This window comes from Schistosoma mansoni, chromosome 6 (assembly GCF_000237925.1).
Source record: "Schistosoma mansoni strain Puerto Rico chromosome 6, complete genome".
In the NCBI taxonomy this organism is placed as follows: domain Eukaryota; kingdom Metazoa; phylum Platyhelminthes; class Trematoda; order Strigeidida; family Schistosomatidae; genus Schistosoma; species Schistosoma mansoni.
The window spans coordinates 3272239-3287253 of NC_031500.1; the positions used below are offsets into that span (position 1 = coordinate 3272239).

General features: G+C 36.7%; 1 protein-coding gene across 1 annotated transcript in view; it reads left to right on the forward strand.

Moving 5' to 3' along the window:
* The first annotated feature begins 10498 nt into the window (after positions 1–10498).
* Smp_002150 (subfamily S1A unassigned peptidase (S01 family)) overlaps positions 10499–15015 on the forward strand; it is a 14757-nt gene continuing 10240 nt past the window's right edge. The window contains exon 1 of the mRNA XM_018797977.1: positions 10499–10776. Coding sequence (XP_018652964.1) covers positions 10531–10776 — 246 coding nt within the window. The 5' untranslated portion in view covers positions 10499–10530. The remainder of the gene's footprint in view (positions 10777–15015) is intronic.

Below are 15015 nucleotides of genomic sequence, written 5' to 3' on the forward strand. Positions count from 1 at the left end.
TAATCTTACTCAAATACCCTTCGCTCTAAGTCATCACATCACATCAGTACACCGAATGAGTTGAAATATTAGTAGTATCAATGATAGTAAGAAATATCAAACGTAGAAAATATGGTTCATGAAGAAGGAATAAATTCAGATAGCAAAAAGCATGGAATAATATTAAAACTCATGATCTAGAGGAAAACAAAGGATGAATGCCTCAATGAGGCTAATTCTTAGGCATATCACCCAATCTCTCCATCTGGGGTTAAAACACTCGAATTCTAACCAGTAAGCTGTAACCCTATTCTTCCTCATTCTTACAAGCTTCTGTGTGCTAAGACTGTAGATTAGAACTGAATACATTAATATTCACTTGGTAATTGAATTGTCTTGCGTACAAATTATACCTCAACTACTGACTAAAATCTTTTGATCATACTGTGTGCACTATGTCAGTGATTATAATGTTTACTGGATAGTATTAGTTGAAGTATTTAGCTTCAGAGTTCAGTGAAATAAAGCTGTACACCCATCTCGCCAATAATCGAAGAACAGTACAAAGTTTAAATCCTAGGTCAAACATGCGTTCATGTAAATAGTATTATCGTCCAATACGTTGTGAGTCTACTGTATTCTTTATTCCTCTGGTAATTATAAAACAGTAAACTCAAATTTAGTATATGTAGTGACAGTATTTCCTTCATTATACACCATACTTTTTATCACATTAAATACTTTTGAGGACAAAATATACAATATTACAACAACCTACAGGCCTATACCCATTCCAGTTGGGAATTTCTGAACTAACATATATAATGATGTTTCTCAACAGTGGTAGTCTGTCATTCATCTTAATTCGCAAATTCTTCAAGCTAACCTGACTTCAGTGGCGAATTTGTCATTGCATTGCATACTAAAAGCACAAACACCAATCTAATCCTCTCTTATTCCTCCTAAGGACAAACATAGTCATATTCATCCTAGAACCTGGCACATATACTCACTGGTCTAATTTATCACACCTTATAAGCTTAGTGAGATGTAACTACTAATATTAATTCCGGAGTAGTAGAATTAAGGGATAAACATGGAGGAGAGTATTCTGACCGCCTCCATGATGATGTTTGCGTTTGAATTTTACAATAATTAGGTTCATGATAGATTCTAAGCATTTTACGAGAGCGCATGAGTACATTATTCATTTATTATATTTAATCACTTGGAAGATGATCGACGTGGAAATATAAATGAGGTGTCAAACTCACTATCTACAATATCCTTAGCTAGTTATCATATCCAATCATTTTGTTGATTTAAATAAACTCCTATGAGATACATGAGCATGATCACCATCGTATCTTTGATTATTTATTTTATTTATTTAGACACAGAAATATTGATACAAGGAAGCACCAGATACATATGCGTCACACAAATCTCATTCAATTCGTGTGAGGGCTGTGATACTGCTCAGATGCCCAAACTGAAGCAGGTGATTTTCTTAGGGGGCCACAACCCGAGCCTCTGACGTGAAGATCTGATCCACAAGGCAGTGGAGCATTATAAGGAGATACAGTCACATGGTAGCCCGTGACCAACGACTGATCCATACGCCATTTGTCCCCTCAGGATACTGGAGTTCATGTGTACCATTGGTTTGGAATCAGGGTTTTCCAATTTCCCTAGGTGGACCGTTAGTGTCCACTAACCCGGTTAAAGCGCCGGATATTCACTTTTCGTCCTCTCAATTTGGTAGACAACACCCCCACCGCGAAAAGGCAGTGAGTAGGACTTCCCTGACAGAGGCTATATACGCGTGGCCATGTGAAAGCATTTTGATTATACACAAACTGTAAACATTATAAACCTACACACGTTTACAGACACAAACTATAAACGAGAAGCTGTTTATTCCAAAACTATTAATATGTTTATAAGTTTTAATAAGTCATATTTCTATGTATAAACCTCTAAAATTGTCATCAACTATTATGCATGTACTATTTTATTAAACGTCAGTGTATTGTCATTAAAAAGTACATTTTAACATATATTCATATTTCCGATCTATTTAATGTACCATATAAAAAGCTGAACATATTACAATGACGACAATTTTGGCAGATTAATACACCTGAAAAAAGATTATATAATTATCAAAATACAAGACATTATCATCATATTGTTCAATAAAACTAATTGTCATCAATCATAAGTGTTATTTAATAATAATAATGCCTTGGTACGGCCGAGAGTGTGGAGAGTTCGCTCCCCCTCTCGAAATGCTCTCACATGGCCACGCGTATATAGCCTCTAGCAGGGAAGTCCTACTCACTGCCTTCTCACAGTGGATTACTGTTGTTTACGAAATCGAGAGGATGAAAAGCGAATGTCTGGCGCTTTAACCGGATTGGTGGATGTGTAGTGTCCATCTAGGGGAGTTGGAAAACCCTGATTCCAAACCAATCGTGCACATGGGTTCCAGTATCCTAAGGGAACAAATGGCGTATGGATCAGTCGTTGGTCACGGGCTACCATGTGACTGCATCTCCTCACGATGCTCCATTGCCTTGTGTATCAGATCTTTCGGTCAAAGGCTCCGGGTGTGGGCCCCTAAGAAAATCACCTGCTTCAGTTTGGGCACCCGGGCAGTATCACAGCCCTCACACAAATCAAATGTTGTTTCTAGTTTTCTTCCATCTATAAGTGAAATCTTTTTATGATTAGTTAGGTTTTTTGATATCCTACTACTGTTTTTCTATCTGTCGTTTAATCAGACAGATGCCGTACACTTTCTTCGAAATGCTTCCTGTTTGTAGATATATACTTGCTCTATCACCGTCACCAGTGTTTGATGCATTCCCAGAGGTCCTCAGAGGCCAGGCTCTCCAGATCACTGTTCATCGTTTCATGTTCAATCGTCTTCATATAATCATCGTGTTCGACACTTGAAACATAAGAAATCTCAGGGTATATGATCCAGTGATTTATTACAAACGTTCTGTTCACTAATTTCCTGTCCCAAATTTTTATCTCATTCATGTCTACGGATAATCTCAAATTCAGTTCCTTAAAAATTGTCTGGATAGTAAATTGATAGTCAAATAGCACGACTAATTATACACTTTCAATTCTTCATCATCACAAAATGTCGACCGTCGTTCGTAACTAATGGCTTTCATTAGTTACTTCACATATTGTCCGCATAATATATTAAAAATAACTCACTTGGTATTGTAGATAACGCGATAGCGTTTGCAGCGAACGGCACTGAGTTCGAGTTCCAGAGTGGACATTAACCCAGAGGCAGGTACATCCAGCAGACAAGTCCCAAATAGGATGAAACGCGCATCCTGGATTGTACTGCTAGTCACTATCTATCTTTGCTTATATTTGATGGGTTATCGATATATCGTTGATTGACTGATCTAATCTGGCTAGCAATTGCAGGGGATGTTGAGCACGGCGTTTCCACTCGTGATCTGGTACCGATGCATAACCGAGCGCCTTCAGCTAGGTGAGTTCATTAAGACTAATGTGGTCAGCATACAATGTCAAAACATACAGAGCTATTGATTTAGAAGATTTATTTACCGTTACATTCCTATGAGTGTTACTTTTGTTTCATTCCTAATATGATTGATTATAAACTAATAATTACAATTTCTCATTAAAACCTCCAAGAATTCTTTACAATTAATCACTTAAGGTTAAGCATTCATGTGCGAGACCGATAGTTCCTGAATTCGAATCTCACGAAGCGGGATCATGAATATGCACTACTGAGGAGTCCAACAATAGGACGAAACGGCTTTCGAGTGCTTCCAGGTTTTCCACGATGATCTAGCTTCCATTACTATAATATCCACATAAACGCCTTCTAATATTCATTATAGAATGTAGGATTATTCTGTTTATATGATTCATTATTATACATTTGTTTATAATGAGTAATATTTGGATAAATATAAACATATAATTAAGAAAATAATAACTATGATGTAATTTATATCGCCTACATTGAACTTCAATATGAAATATAACATTCCATATATGAACATACAATTTAATCTTATCCTTAATATGTGATTAGAATGAAATGAAATGAGATCATGAATCATTTGGAGCTAGACCACCATGAAAAACCTGGAAGCACTGGACGGCTGTTTCGTCCTATCATAGGACTCCTCAGAAGTGCACGTCCACGATCCCGCACTCGCGAGATTCGAACCCAGGACCTATGGCTAGAATACTAACCTGGCGCCCAAACCGAAGCACGTGGTTTTCTTAGGGGGCCACATCATGAACCAAAGACATAGAGATCTAATCCAAGAAGCAATGGAACAACGTTAGGAGATGCAGTCCCATGATAGCCGGTAACCAACAATAGAATCATACTCCATTTGTTCTTTCAAGATCCCGAAGCTCATATGTAACATTGATTTGGAATCAGGGTTTTCAAACTCCTCTAGGTGGATCCACCGTACCCACCAACCCAGTTAAATCGCCGGATATTTGCTTTTCGTCTTTTTAATTTCTTAGACAACACCTCAGTGAGTAGGACTTCTTTGGCAGTGGCTATGTACGGGTGGCCATGTGAGAGCATTTAGATAGAAAGAGCAGATTTTCCCCACTCTCGACCGTACTAGGGTATTTGTGTGCTGATAACGGACAGACAAATATTCAGCTTACTAACTTTGATATTTGATTTTTGTTTTCTTATTATTTATTTCTACTCTGGACTGAGTATAGACTGCTTGTAATACTGCTGGGTAGAATATTGTTTATTCTATACTCTCCCTATTTTTGGTAATGAATGGTGTATCTGGTGTACCGCATTTCCAGTCTTTGTACAGGATATCAATCGAGTATCCAGTCTAACAGTAGTGTGATCTCGGTTACCGGTCGTATCATTGTAATATAGTAGTATATCTTGGCGATAAGAGAACATTTCGATCCCTCCATTATATCGAAGATAATCTGTATTATGTACAGATTTAAAATCTAAGGAATAATGTATTGTAATTAGATAACTTAGCAACTGTCATACAGTGTTGAATGAGTCTACTGCAGTCTGTCGAAACAAGTTTCGCTATAGAAATTACTCTCAAACTTTTAAGTAGTATCTTGCTATATGTATTTAATTTTTAAAGATGATTGAATAAGTCTTGTCTCTATCACAAGGAATAACTATTTCCAAACTAGTATAAAAGTCTATTCCATAAGGAACTTTTCGTAGAGTGATTGGGAATAAAATTATCCTTCTTCAATATTACTGAAAGAGTAATTGGTCAATTACCTCACTTTAGATTTCCCAACAAACTAGATTCAAATCAATCACTTGATATTTTAAATACACTAGTCATTAGTCTATTGAATTACTGACAAACTGTCTTCGATGAAAAGTATGAGTTAATGATAGTGTAGAGATCAAGAACACAAGTGAGGACAATAGAATGTATTTCAATACAAAATTACAGAACATCGTAGTGAAATCTGAGAACCATATGGTAAATAAATTCACTTGGTATGGTTTGTTTAAATCTTCCCATTGGTGTTTAGGACTCAGTAGCTGAGTGGATAACGCGATGACGTTTGAAGCGAAAGGTACTGTGTTCGAATCCCAGAGTGAACTTCAACTCTGAGATGCACGTACATCCAGCTGACGAGTCTCAAATAGGACGAAACACATGTCCTGGATTCCACTGCTAGTCACTATCCATCTTTACATATGGTAAATACTTCATTTGCAAAATATTCATCAACTGTCTAAGACTTTGTTATTCCATCATTTCCATATCACTCTCTGTTCTCGTTCACTTCTATTCAATCATCTCAACCTTCTGATACTAGACATTTCACTTTTGGTTGATCATACATACTACTTATATCTGTCGACATAAGTAACACACACACTGCAATAGATTTTCAATAGTTGAAAGCAATCTGGTAGGAATGTATATTTACAATCTCATTATTACTCCATGTAAGAAATGGTTTATCACTTTCTCTCATCGAATTATTGAATCACTTTGATGAATGATACTTTATTAAAATAAGTTGATGATCCACTTTTCAAATGAATCTGAAATTCGATTGGGTAAAACATTAAGAATAATGTGAGGGATTTCGACCAAACAATGGCTGTTTCGTCCTGGTGTGGGACTCCTCAACAGTGTGCACCCACGATCTCATCACGAGGAATAAAACCCAGGACTTTCGGCCTCGCGCGCGGATACTTAAGCTCTATACCAGTGAATAGACATCCAACGGTGTTTTTATCTGCATGATTTCACACAACCCTTCAAACATTGTCTGAGGTGGATAACTGTCTCACACTTGACACCGATTGCACTTCACTGATCACGGCTTCTCACAGGAACCCTAGGAAATTCATCTTGAAGCTAATGACTAATGAGCTCATGATTATTATCAGTATGGGGATCGACGAGTGAATTCAACTGTGAAAATACTACAATCTCCACAAACCCCTATACTGATAATGATAAATCTTCTGAAGATAAGCGCTAATAAGGTGATATTCTATTTATTTTGCGAAGTGACTTTATTTTATTCATTGCAATCTTTCTAGTTGACCATTCTAAGAGATAAAATATTGTACTAAAGATCTGTCTGGTGAGCATGTTTTTTAGCAAGGTTGATTTCTACAGGATGGGTTTTCTGACCCCACTAACAACATTCCTCCTTTACCCAAGTTTAGGATCGACAGTAACCCTAGAAGAGCTACGGGTGGAGTACGATGGAGAATTCTGGTGAGCGGCCTATGCTCCTCCATGAGGGCTAATAGACATAAGTAAATAAGTAAACACTGTCTATCCTGTAAGATCACTTCATCAATGATTGGTTTTACTCTTTCTTCAAAGCGGAATTTCAGTTTGTGTTCAGTTTACTGAACTCAATTTTGATAAGAAATGGCTAACTACAAATCATCATTTTAGACTGTTAATCAAGTGACAGAAAAATTTACTATACTACTGATTATGGATCATATGACTATGTGGTCTAAAAATAAGTTCATTCAACTTATCAGTGAAATTTGATTCTTATTCTATTTGGTCATTATTAGATTTTCATAGTTGAAATCATGAGTTAATTGAAGCTAGACCACCATGGAAAACCTAGAAGCACTGGACGGCTGTTTCGTCCCATTATGGGACTCCTCAGCTGTGCGCATTTACGATCCCGCCTCACGAGATTCGAACCCAGGACCTACCAGTCTCGCGTGCGAGCACTTAACCGATAGACCACTGAGCCAACCGGCATCCAACGGTGTTGATGTCTAATTTCAACCAATCCACGATGGTCTAGCTTCAATTGACTCATGATTTCAACTATGAAAATAGTGAAATATCCACAAAACCCCTTCTGATCTATAATTAGATTTCACTTAAATTTTAATCATGTCTTGAAAACTGTTTGTTGATCAAAAGTACTTGATTAAGTCTATGTGCGAAATTTTAAAATTAACAATTACTTAATTACTAACGCCTGTTACGCCTCGTGGAGAAGCACAGGCCGATCACCAGAATTGTCCATCCAACTCTGTCATAGGCAATCCTTTCCAGTTGCTATTCTTCCTTTTCATATGTGCTTCCAATTACCGACGCAGTGTGTTCTTCGGCCTTCATCTTGTTTGTTTCCATTCAAGATTTTAAGTTAGGGCTTGCCTGATGATGCAGCTTGATGATTTCCGTAGTGTATGTCCTATCCTATTCCATCGCCTTTTCCTAATTTCTTCTTTAGCTGGAATTTGGTTTGTCCTCTCCCACAGTAGGTTGTTGCTGATGATGTTCAGCCAATGGACATTCAGTATGTTACATAGACGAAGGTTTGTAAATAATTGTACCTTTTTGACTATGGTTGTAGTAGTTCTTCATGTTTCAGCTTTGTACAGTAGAACTGCTTTGACGTTAAACTTAACGATAATTGGAAAATAATCCTTGAAACGTGTTGAACTTGACTGTGCTAATCCATGCAACCTAACACACTCTAATTCAAGTAGTAGTGTATTTAATCAACCAATAGTGAAAGATAAGTGTCGAGTTGGTTTACACAGTTATTTCATGTTATCTAGTTGCATGCAAACTTTCAAGAACCACTGTACTGTAGTTAGTTTCTGTCGTGAAATAATTGTAATCTATGTAGATTCTGTGTTGATTGGTTGAAAAGTGATCTCAACCGATTTACTAATTTTCTTGTGACGAACCGAGATTTCCCAATTTATTATTCTATAATGGTTGGATTCATGAGTCAATTTAAACTAGACCACAATGGGAAACCTAGAACTACTGGATAGCCTGTTCATCCTAGTATAGGACTCCTCAGCAGTGTGCATCCAACATCCCGCACGTGGTATCCAAACCCAGGGCCTTCTGTATCGTGCGCGAACGCCAGTGTTAATGTCTAATTTCAACCAATCCACTATTGTTTCAGTCAGATACCATCTCACAACAGACACAGCTGAACTCCACTGGCCACGTCTACTGACTAGAATTCTGGTAAATACCTCTTGAATTCAGTCACTAGTGAGCACATGATAATTATAATTACCGGTTCAGTGGTCTAGAAATTAAGCATTCGCGTGCGAGACCGAAAGTAATGGGTTCAAGTCCCACTTGCAAGATCGTAGATGCACATTCGTGAGAAGTTCCGTACGAGGACAAAACAACTTTCTGTTGTTTCCAGGTTTCCCAGGGTGGTCTTACTTAAATCGACTCATGAATTCAACCATTTAATTACAAAACTATCTGAGATAATGAATACTATTTTTCATCGATTCTCAATGAAACTCTGTCGATTCACTATCAATGTGACTACTAATCGAATGAGCAGATACTAAGTGAACGACGTTTCTTTTTTACTAAGTAGTTGGAATAAGTTAGGAAGAAATCAAAGGTCTGGATTATGTACAAGTTGGTATTTATCAGCTAGTTTCGCCTGAAGTTCTTAACAGAACAAATCTTCCTTTATTGATATAATTTGATCATTACTATGAAGTAAACAGATATGATATTGGTAAGCAAAGATGGTTAGTGGCTAGCAGTGGAATACAGGACGCGCGTTTCGTCCTATTTGGGATTCGTCAGCTGGATGTACCTGCATCTCAGAGTTGATGTTCACTCTGGGAGGAACTCGAACTCAGTACCTTTCGCTTCAAACGCCATCGCGTTATCCAGTCGACCACAGAGTCCTGATAGCCGCTTCCTTGTGCAACGCGATGGCGTTTGAAGCGAAAGATACTGGGTTCGAGTCCCAGATTGAACATCAACTCTGAGATGCAGGTGCATCCAGCTGACGAGTCCCGAACAGGACGAAACGCGCGTCCTGGATTCCACTGCTAGCCACTATCCATATTTGCTTACCATGCTTCTGAATTTAGGCTATATCGAGGCAATACGCACAGTATGCACATATACCAATCAGACACTGACCAGTTGCAGTTCAAAAACATCAATGGGAAAATTCAAACAAACAATACTAAGATATGATATTGGTCATTACTCAATGATCAATCAATTTCAAGTATCTCAGTCTTACAAGAGATCGCTCTCGAATTGTGAAGTTGGTTGACATGAGATCGAATCCTATAGGAGGGATCATTTGCTCCAAAACCACAAATATTGTAGTGAACAGGAACACTGGTAGAGACGATCGAATGTATTTGACCACAAATTATCTCACTAAAATCTGACAAACATAAAGTTCCTTCGGCGAATATCAGTCCATCGTATCTGATTTCATTGTTCATGCATTTTCATACCAATTGCGTTTTGTTTCCGTTCTTTCGTTATCGATCTTCCATTGAAACACATTCAATGCCCGACCGTCGTTATATAATACGTGTGTGGATATAAGTTACCAACATCACAGTATGACTTTCTCTGAGATACCAATTAACAAAATGCCAAGATTTTCTGACGACTATCTCCATCTTCGCAGCTTCAATATAGAATATCTCATTCACTTATAGTTTCTCTGATTCACTAGAACCAATTAACGATTACCGATAAACTGACGTAACTAATCTAGTTCAATTGTAACTATCTATTAACGAGGAATTCGAAAAAAAAACAACCACATTCTGGAATATTCCAAATTCATTTAAATTATCAGTCAATCCTATAGTTTAATTAAAGTTTTGTTGAATGTTTCATTTCTCATCAGTCGTACCCTTCCCCCCCACCACCACCCCAACCGTCACCTCCATGTTCACTTTATAAATCCGTTCAAGGTTATTATTTTTATTACATTTATAAACATAATAGATGAATGAATATATACAAATATATAAACATAAATGTAAATGGCAGTCCAATTCTGTCATCACCATTATCATTATTATCACTAAGGTGACTTATTCTTATCATCACATTATTAGTTCATAAACTAATTCAATTGATTGGTTAGAATTATTTTTGTAAAATTTCAGGTCGCTGATATATATATAAGTAGATCATGGCATACAATTAGATTATAAATATTATCATTATCGTCATTAATAGTAGTATTCGTAGTAGTAATATGATCTTAATCAATACATACTTAATCTACTTTATATGTTTTATTTTATCATTCATTCCAAACAGTAATACATCTGAATATGATTATAATAAAGAGTATATTGATGAAGAATCATTGAATCAATTCATAAACAACAGTAATGATGGTGATGATGATTATGATCATGATCATCATTATCGTCATCATGATCATCATCATCGTCATCATGATCATCATCATCGTCACCATCCACAACACATTCATAAAGTAAGTGAGTTAGTTATTATGTTTTAAATTACAAGTTGTAATCAAAAGAAGTCTAATCATGTTAGATATGAGACAGTTATTCATAGTAGACAATTGTAGTTAGTTGTTCAAGATTGTGAATTGATTAAAATTAAACATTGACACGAGTAAGATTGACACTTTTAAGTTCGATTCCTTGAGTTGGAGTCATAGATACTAAGAGTTGAGGAGTTCAATGTTTTCAGGGTTTTCATAATGTCGATAAAATTCCTATTTTATATTGATTTGTGTATATACGATCCAATCATAGTTGAATGGAATCAATTGATAGATATGCTTTGTAGACAAATTCCATTTAACATAAAACTTGAGTAAATCAAGATTTTCTGAATATTTTGTCATTATAAGTCTCAAGAAATTATATAAATACCAATATTAGCTATATTCCAATTGATATTTTGAATCTGATACAGTTTAGAAGCGTCTAATTAACTAGCAAGTTGTTATATGGTTCAAATCATGGGTCAATTGAAGTTAGACCATCATGGAAAACCTGGAAGCACTGTACGGCCGTTTCATCCTATTATGGGACTCCTCAGCAGTGCGCATCCACAATCCCGCCTCACGAGATTCGAACCAAGGATCTTCGGTCTAGCCTGCGAACGCTTAACCTCTAGGACCACTGAGCTGGCATCCAACGGTGTTAATGTCTAACTTCAACAAGAAATACCTCATGGAGCCAGTCACTAGTGAGAAAGTTGTTAGTTAATAAACTAGGAAATTTATAACATATAGCTTAGGTAAAAGTATAGTATAGAGACCAGCTCAAAATAACTATAACAAATTTCCACCTAGTTACTAGCCAACTTGAAAAACATTTTCCGAAAAGATGGTCTATAAAAAAGAAAACAATACTATTCTAAGGTGTAAACTTATTTATTTAAACACCTAAATATTGATACAAGAGGGCACCAGATATATATGAGCCAGGAAAATCTCATTTGATTTGTGTGAGGGCTGTGATACTGCCCAGGTGCCCAGACTGAAGCAGGTGGTTTTATTAGGGAGATCTGATCCACAAGGCAGTGTAGCATCGTAAGGAAAAGCAGTACCATGGTAGCCGGTGACCAACGATTGATTCATACGCCATTTGTTCCCTCAGGATACTGGAACCCATGTGCACCATTGGTTTGTAATCAAGGTTTTCAAACTCCCTTAGGTGGACTATCCGTGTCCACCAACCCAGTTAAAGCGACGGACATTAGCTTTACTTCCTCTCAATTTCGTAAGCAACGGTAACACTAAAGAATAGCTACAAATCAGCCAGAATCGAGAATGTGACTTTTAGATTTTACTTGAAATTCAAATGTTTGCAATTATTAAGTAAAAATCATGATGTTAAATTCATCAAACACAATTCTCTGTTCAGATTTTATATAACAGGCGAATTGACACTATCTCTATATCCTAATCCTAAACTCTCAATTCTGAAAAAAACCCCTAACTTGGTGACGTTATATTCTATGGACAAACTAAGCAGATGAGAGTTCTTGGGTTTTTGTTGGAAATTCATTCATCCAAATAGCTATTGAACAGTTTTCATCTATCGTAATTTGTAATAAGAATCTTAACCCTTAACTCTTAACTCTAATCTTAAATATCTAAATCCAAGTATAAACTCTTAAAAACCTGTCTGTATCCTTTCAAGTGTTTGAAAACGTGAACAACATATGCTCATTAGAAAGAGTTTGTGTCATTGTCTATTTCTTATTTTTTTTGGTATGCAAGTAGAAAACATTAATAGAATTGTTAATTGTGTAAAGACTGTTTACACATTTTTAGCCCCCCAAATGCTCTGGTACAGCCGAGAGTGAAGAGAGTCAGCTCTCCTTCTCGAAATTCTCTCATGTAGCCACGCGTATACAGCCACTGCCAGGGAAGTCTTACTCATTACCATCTGGTGGTGGGGGTGTTGTTTACGAAATTGAGAGGATAAAAAGCGAATATCCGGCGATTTAACCGGGTTGTTGGACACTCTTCGTGTTCACTTAGGGGAGTTTGAAAACTCTGATTTCAAATCAGTAGTGCATGTGGGCTCTAAGATGCTGAAAGAACAAATGGTGTGTGAACCAACTGTTGGTCACTGTCTATAATGTAACAACATCCCTTAATGTTGCTCCACTGCCTTGTGGATCGGAACTTCAGGTCAAAGGCTCCGATTGTGGCCGCCTAAGAAAACCACGTGCTTCGATCTGGGCACTCGGTCAGTATTCTAGCCTACACAAAAGTCCAGTGACTTGTGTCACGCATATATATTTAGTTGCTTCTTGTACCAGTATTTATGCATTGAAATAAATAAATAATACCGTAGCTTGGTTGTTCAAAAATTAGAATGTTAAATTGTCTGCTTATAATTATTTGATTTGATATAATTTATTCAATCAAGTACAGATGTTTATGTGATCAGTTTATAGCGAAATTATTTATGTGAAAAGCAATAGGACTATCACCTGACTATTCAAACAAAAGTAGATGGGAAAGTGTTTCAGTGTGAGGCACACTGACTGGAAATAGAGTGATTTAATTTCAAAGTTGAATTCACGAGTCAGTTTAAGCTAAACCACCATTGAAAATCTCGAAGCACTGGAAGGTTGTTTCGTCGTAGTATGGAACTCTTCAGCAATGTGCACCCAAGATCCCGCATGTGGGGTTCGGACCCATTACATTCGGTCTTGCGCGCGAACACTTAGCCTCTAGACCACTGAGCTCTCACTCAACGGTAGTCCAGCTTAGACTGACTCGTGAATTGAACCTTGAATATATTGAATTCCATGTTACAACCACTGATGTGTTAAAATACAGAGTGAAAAAATGGTAACTCTTGGGACATTTGTTAACGATTATTATACAGTTTATTATTATTAATTTATTGCCAATCAATTACTCATACCTTGCCTTATTTACGGTCACTTTTTAGTTGTTTGTGTATGACCGTGTTTTATAATGTGATGTGGTCCATTAATGTTTGTGTGTAATCTAACGTGTACTTGAATTATAATATTGTAAAAGTTACTTATTGACTTCTGTTCGAACTCGAGGTAGAGGATGAAAGAAAGTTCTTGGATAGTATACCGATGAGAGTGTAAACTCTATTGATTTGAGGCTAACTGTGAAGGTCAGAACGTATAATTGGTCGAGTTTAATGAGATAGGTTATAGACGGAATAGTAAACGCTGAAGTAAAGTGGGCTGGAATATATTCGGAATTCTGATTACTGAAATTAACACGTGAGACAGATTATCATATCAAGTCATAACAACGGATGTATATCATTTTTGAGCAAAGGTGGATAGTGACTAGCAGTGAAATACAGGATATGCGTTTTGTTCTATTTGAAACTCATTAGCTGGATGTACCTGTATCTCAGAGTTGATGTTCATTCTGAGACTCGAACCCAGTACTGTTCGCTTCAAACGTCCCAAATAGGATGAAAAGCGCATCCTGGATTCCATTGCTAGCCACGATCCATCTTTGCTTATAATAGTTGTCAATTAAGGCTATATCGAGGTAATACACACAGTATGCACATATGTCAATAAAAGACTGATCAATTTCAGCCCTAAACATCAATGGAAAGATTCAATTAAACACTACCAAGTGAATTTACATATCATTTTTGTTGACAGAAACTTTTAAGTGAAATTATAATTGATCAGACAACAAACCATTCTGTTTTGAGGTCTGGTTATAACACACAATCAAAGGGAAACGTTGAAAATTAAAAAAAATACTACAAAGTAGTTGTTTCTCTAAATCATGACAGTCACTCTGAACCATCTTAATGAGAATCCAAAGAATAACAATAACATGTCTCAAAGGAAAATCTTAAATCTTTTAAGTTTACCAAATATTTTACGATATTAACAAAAGATATGGATTAGAAGTATAGATAGTGTCCAGCAGTGGAATCCAGGACGCGCGTTTCGTCCTATTCGAGGCTCATCAGCTGGATGTACCTACATCTCAGACTTGTTGATGTTCACTCTGGGATTCGAACTCAGTACCTTTCGCTTTGAACGTCATCGCGTTATCCACTAAGCTACTGAGTCCTGATAACCACTTACTTATGCGATGGGGTGAATTTATATTCACTTGTTATTGTTTACTTATATTTTCTCCACTGTTATTTTGGACTGCGATTGATCAGTCTATTGTTAGCATATAAAGCTTGGCCTTCGGGCAGTTAGAAGCAGTCCGCAC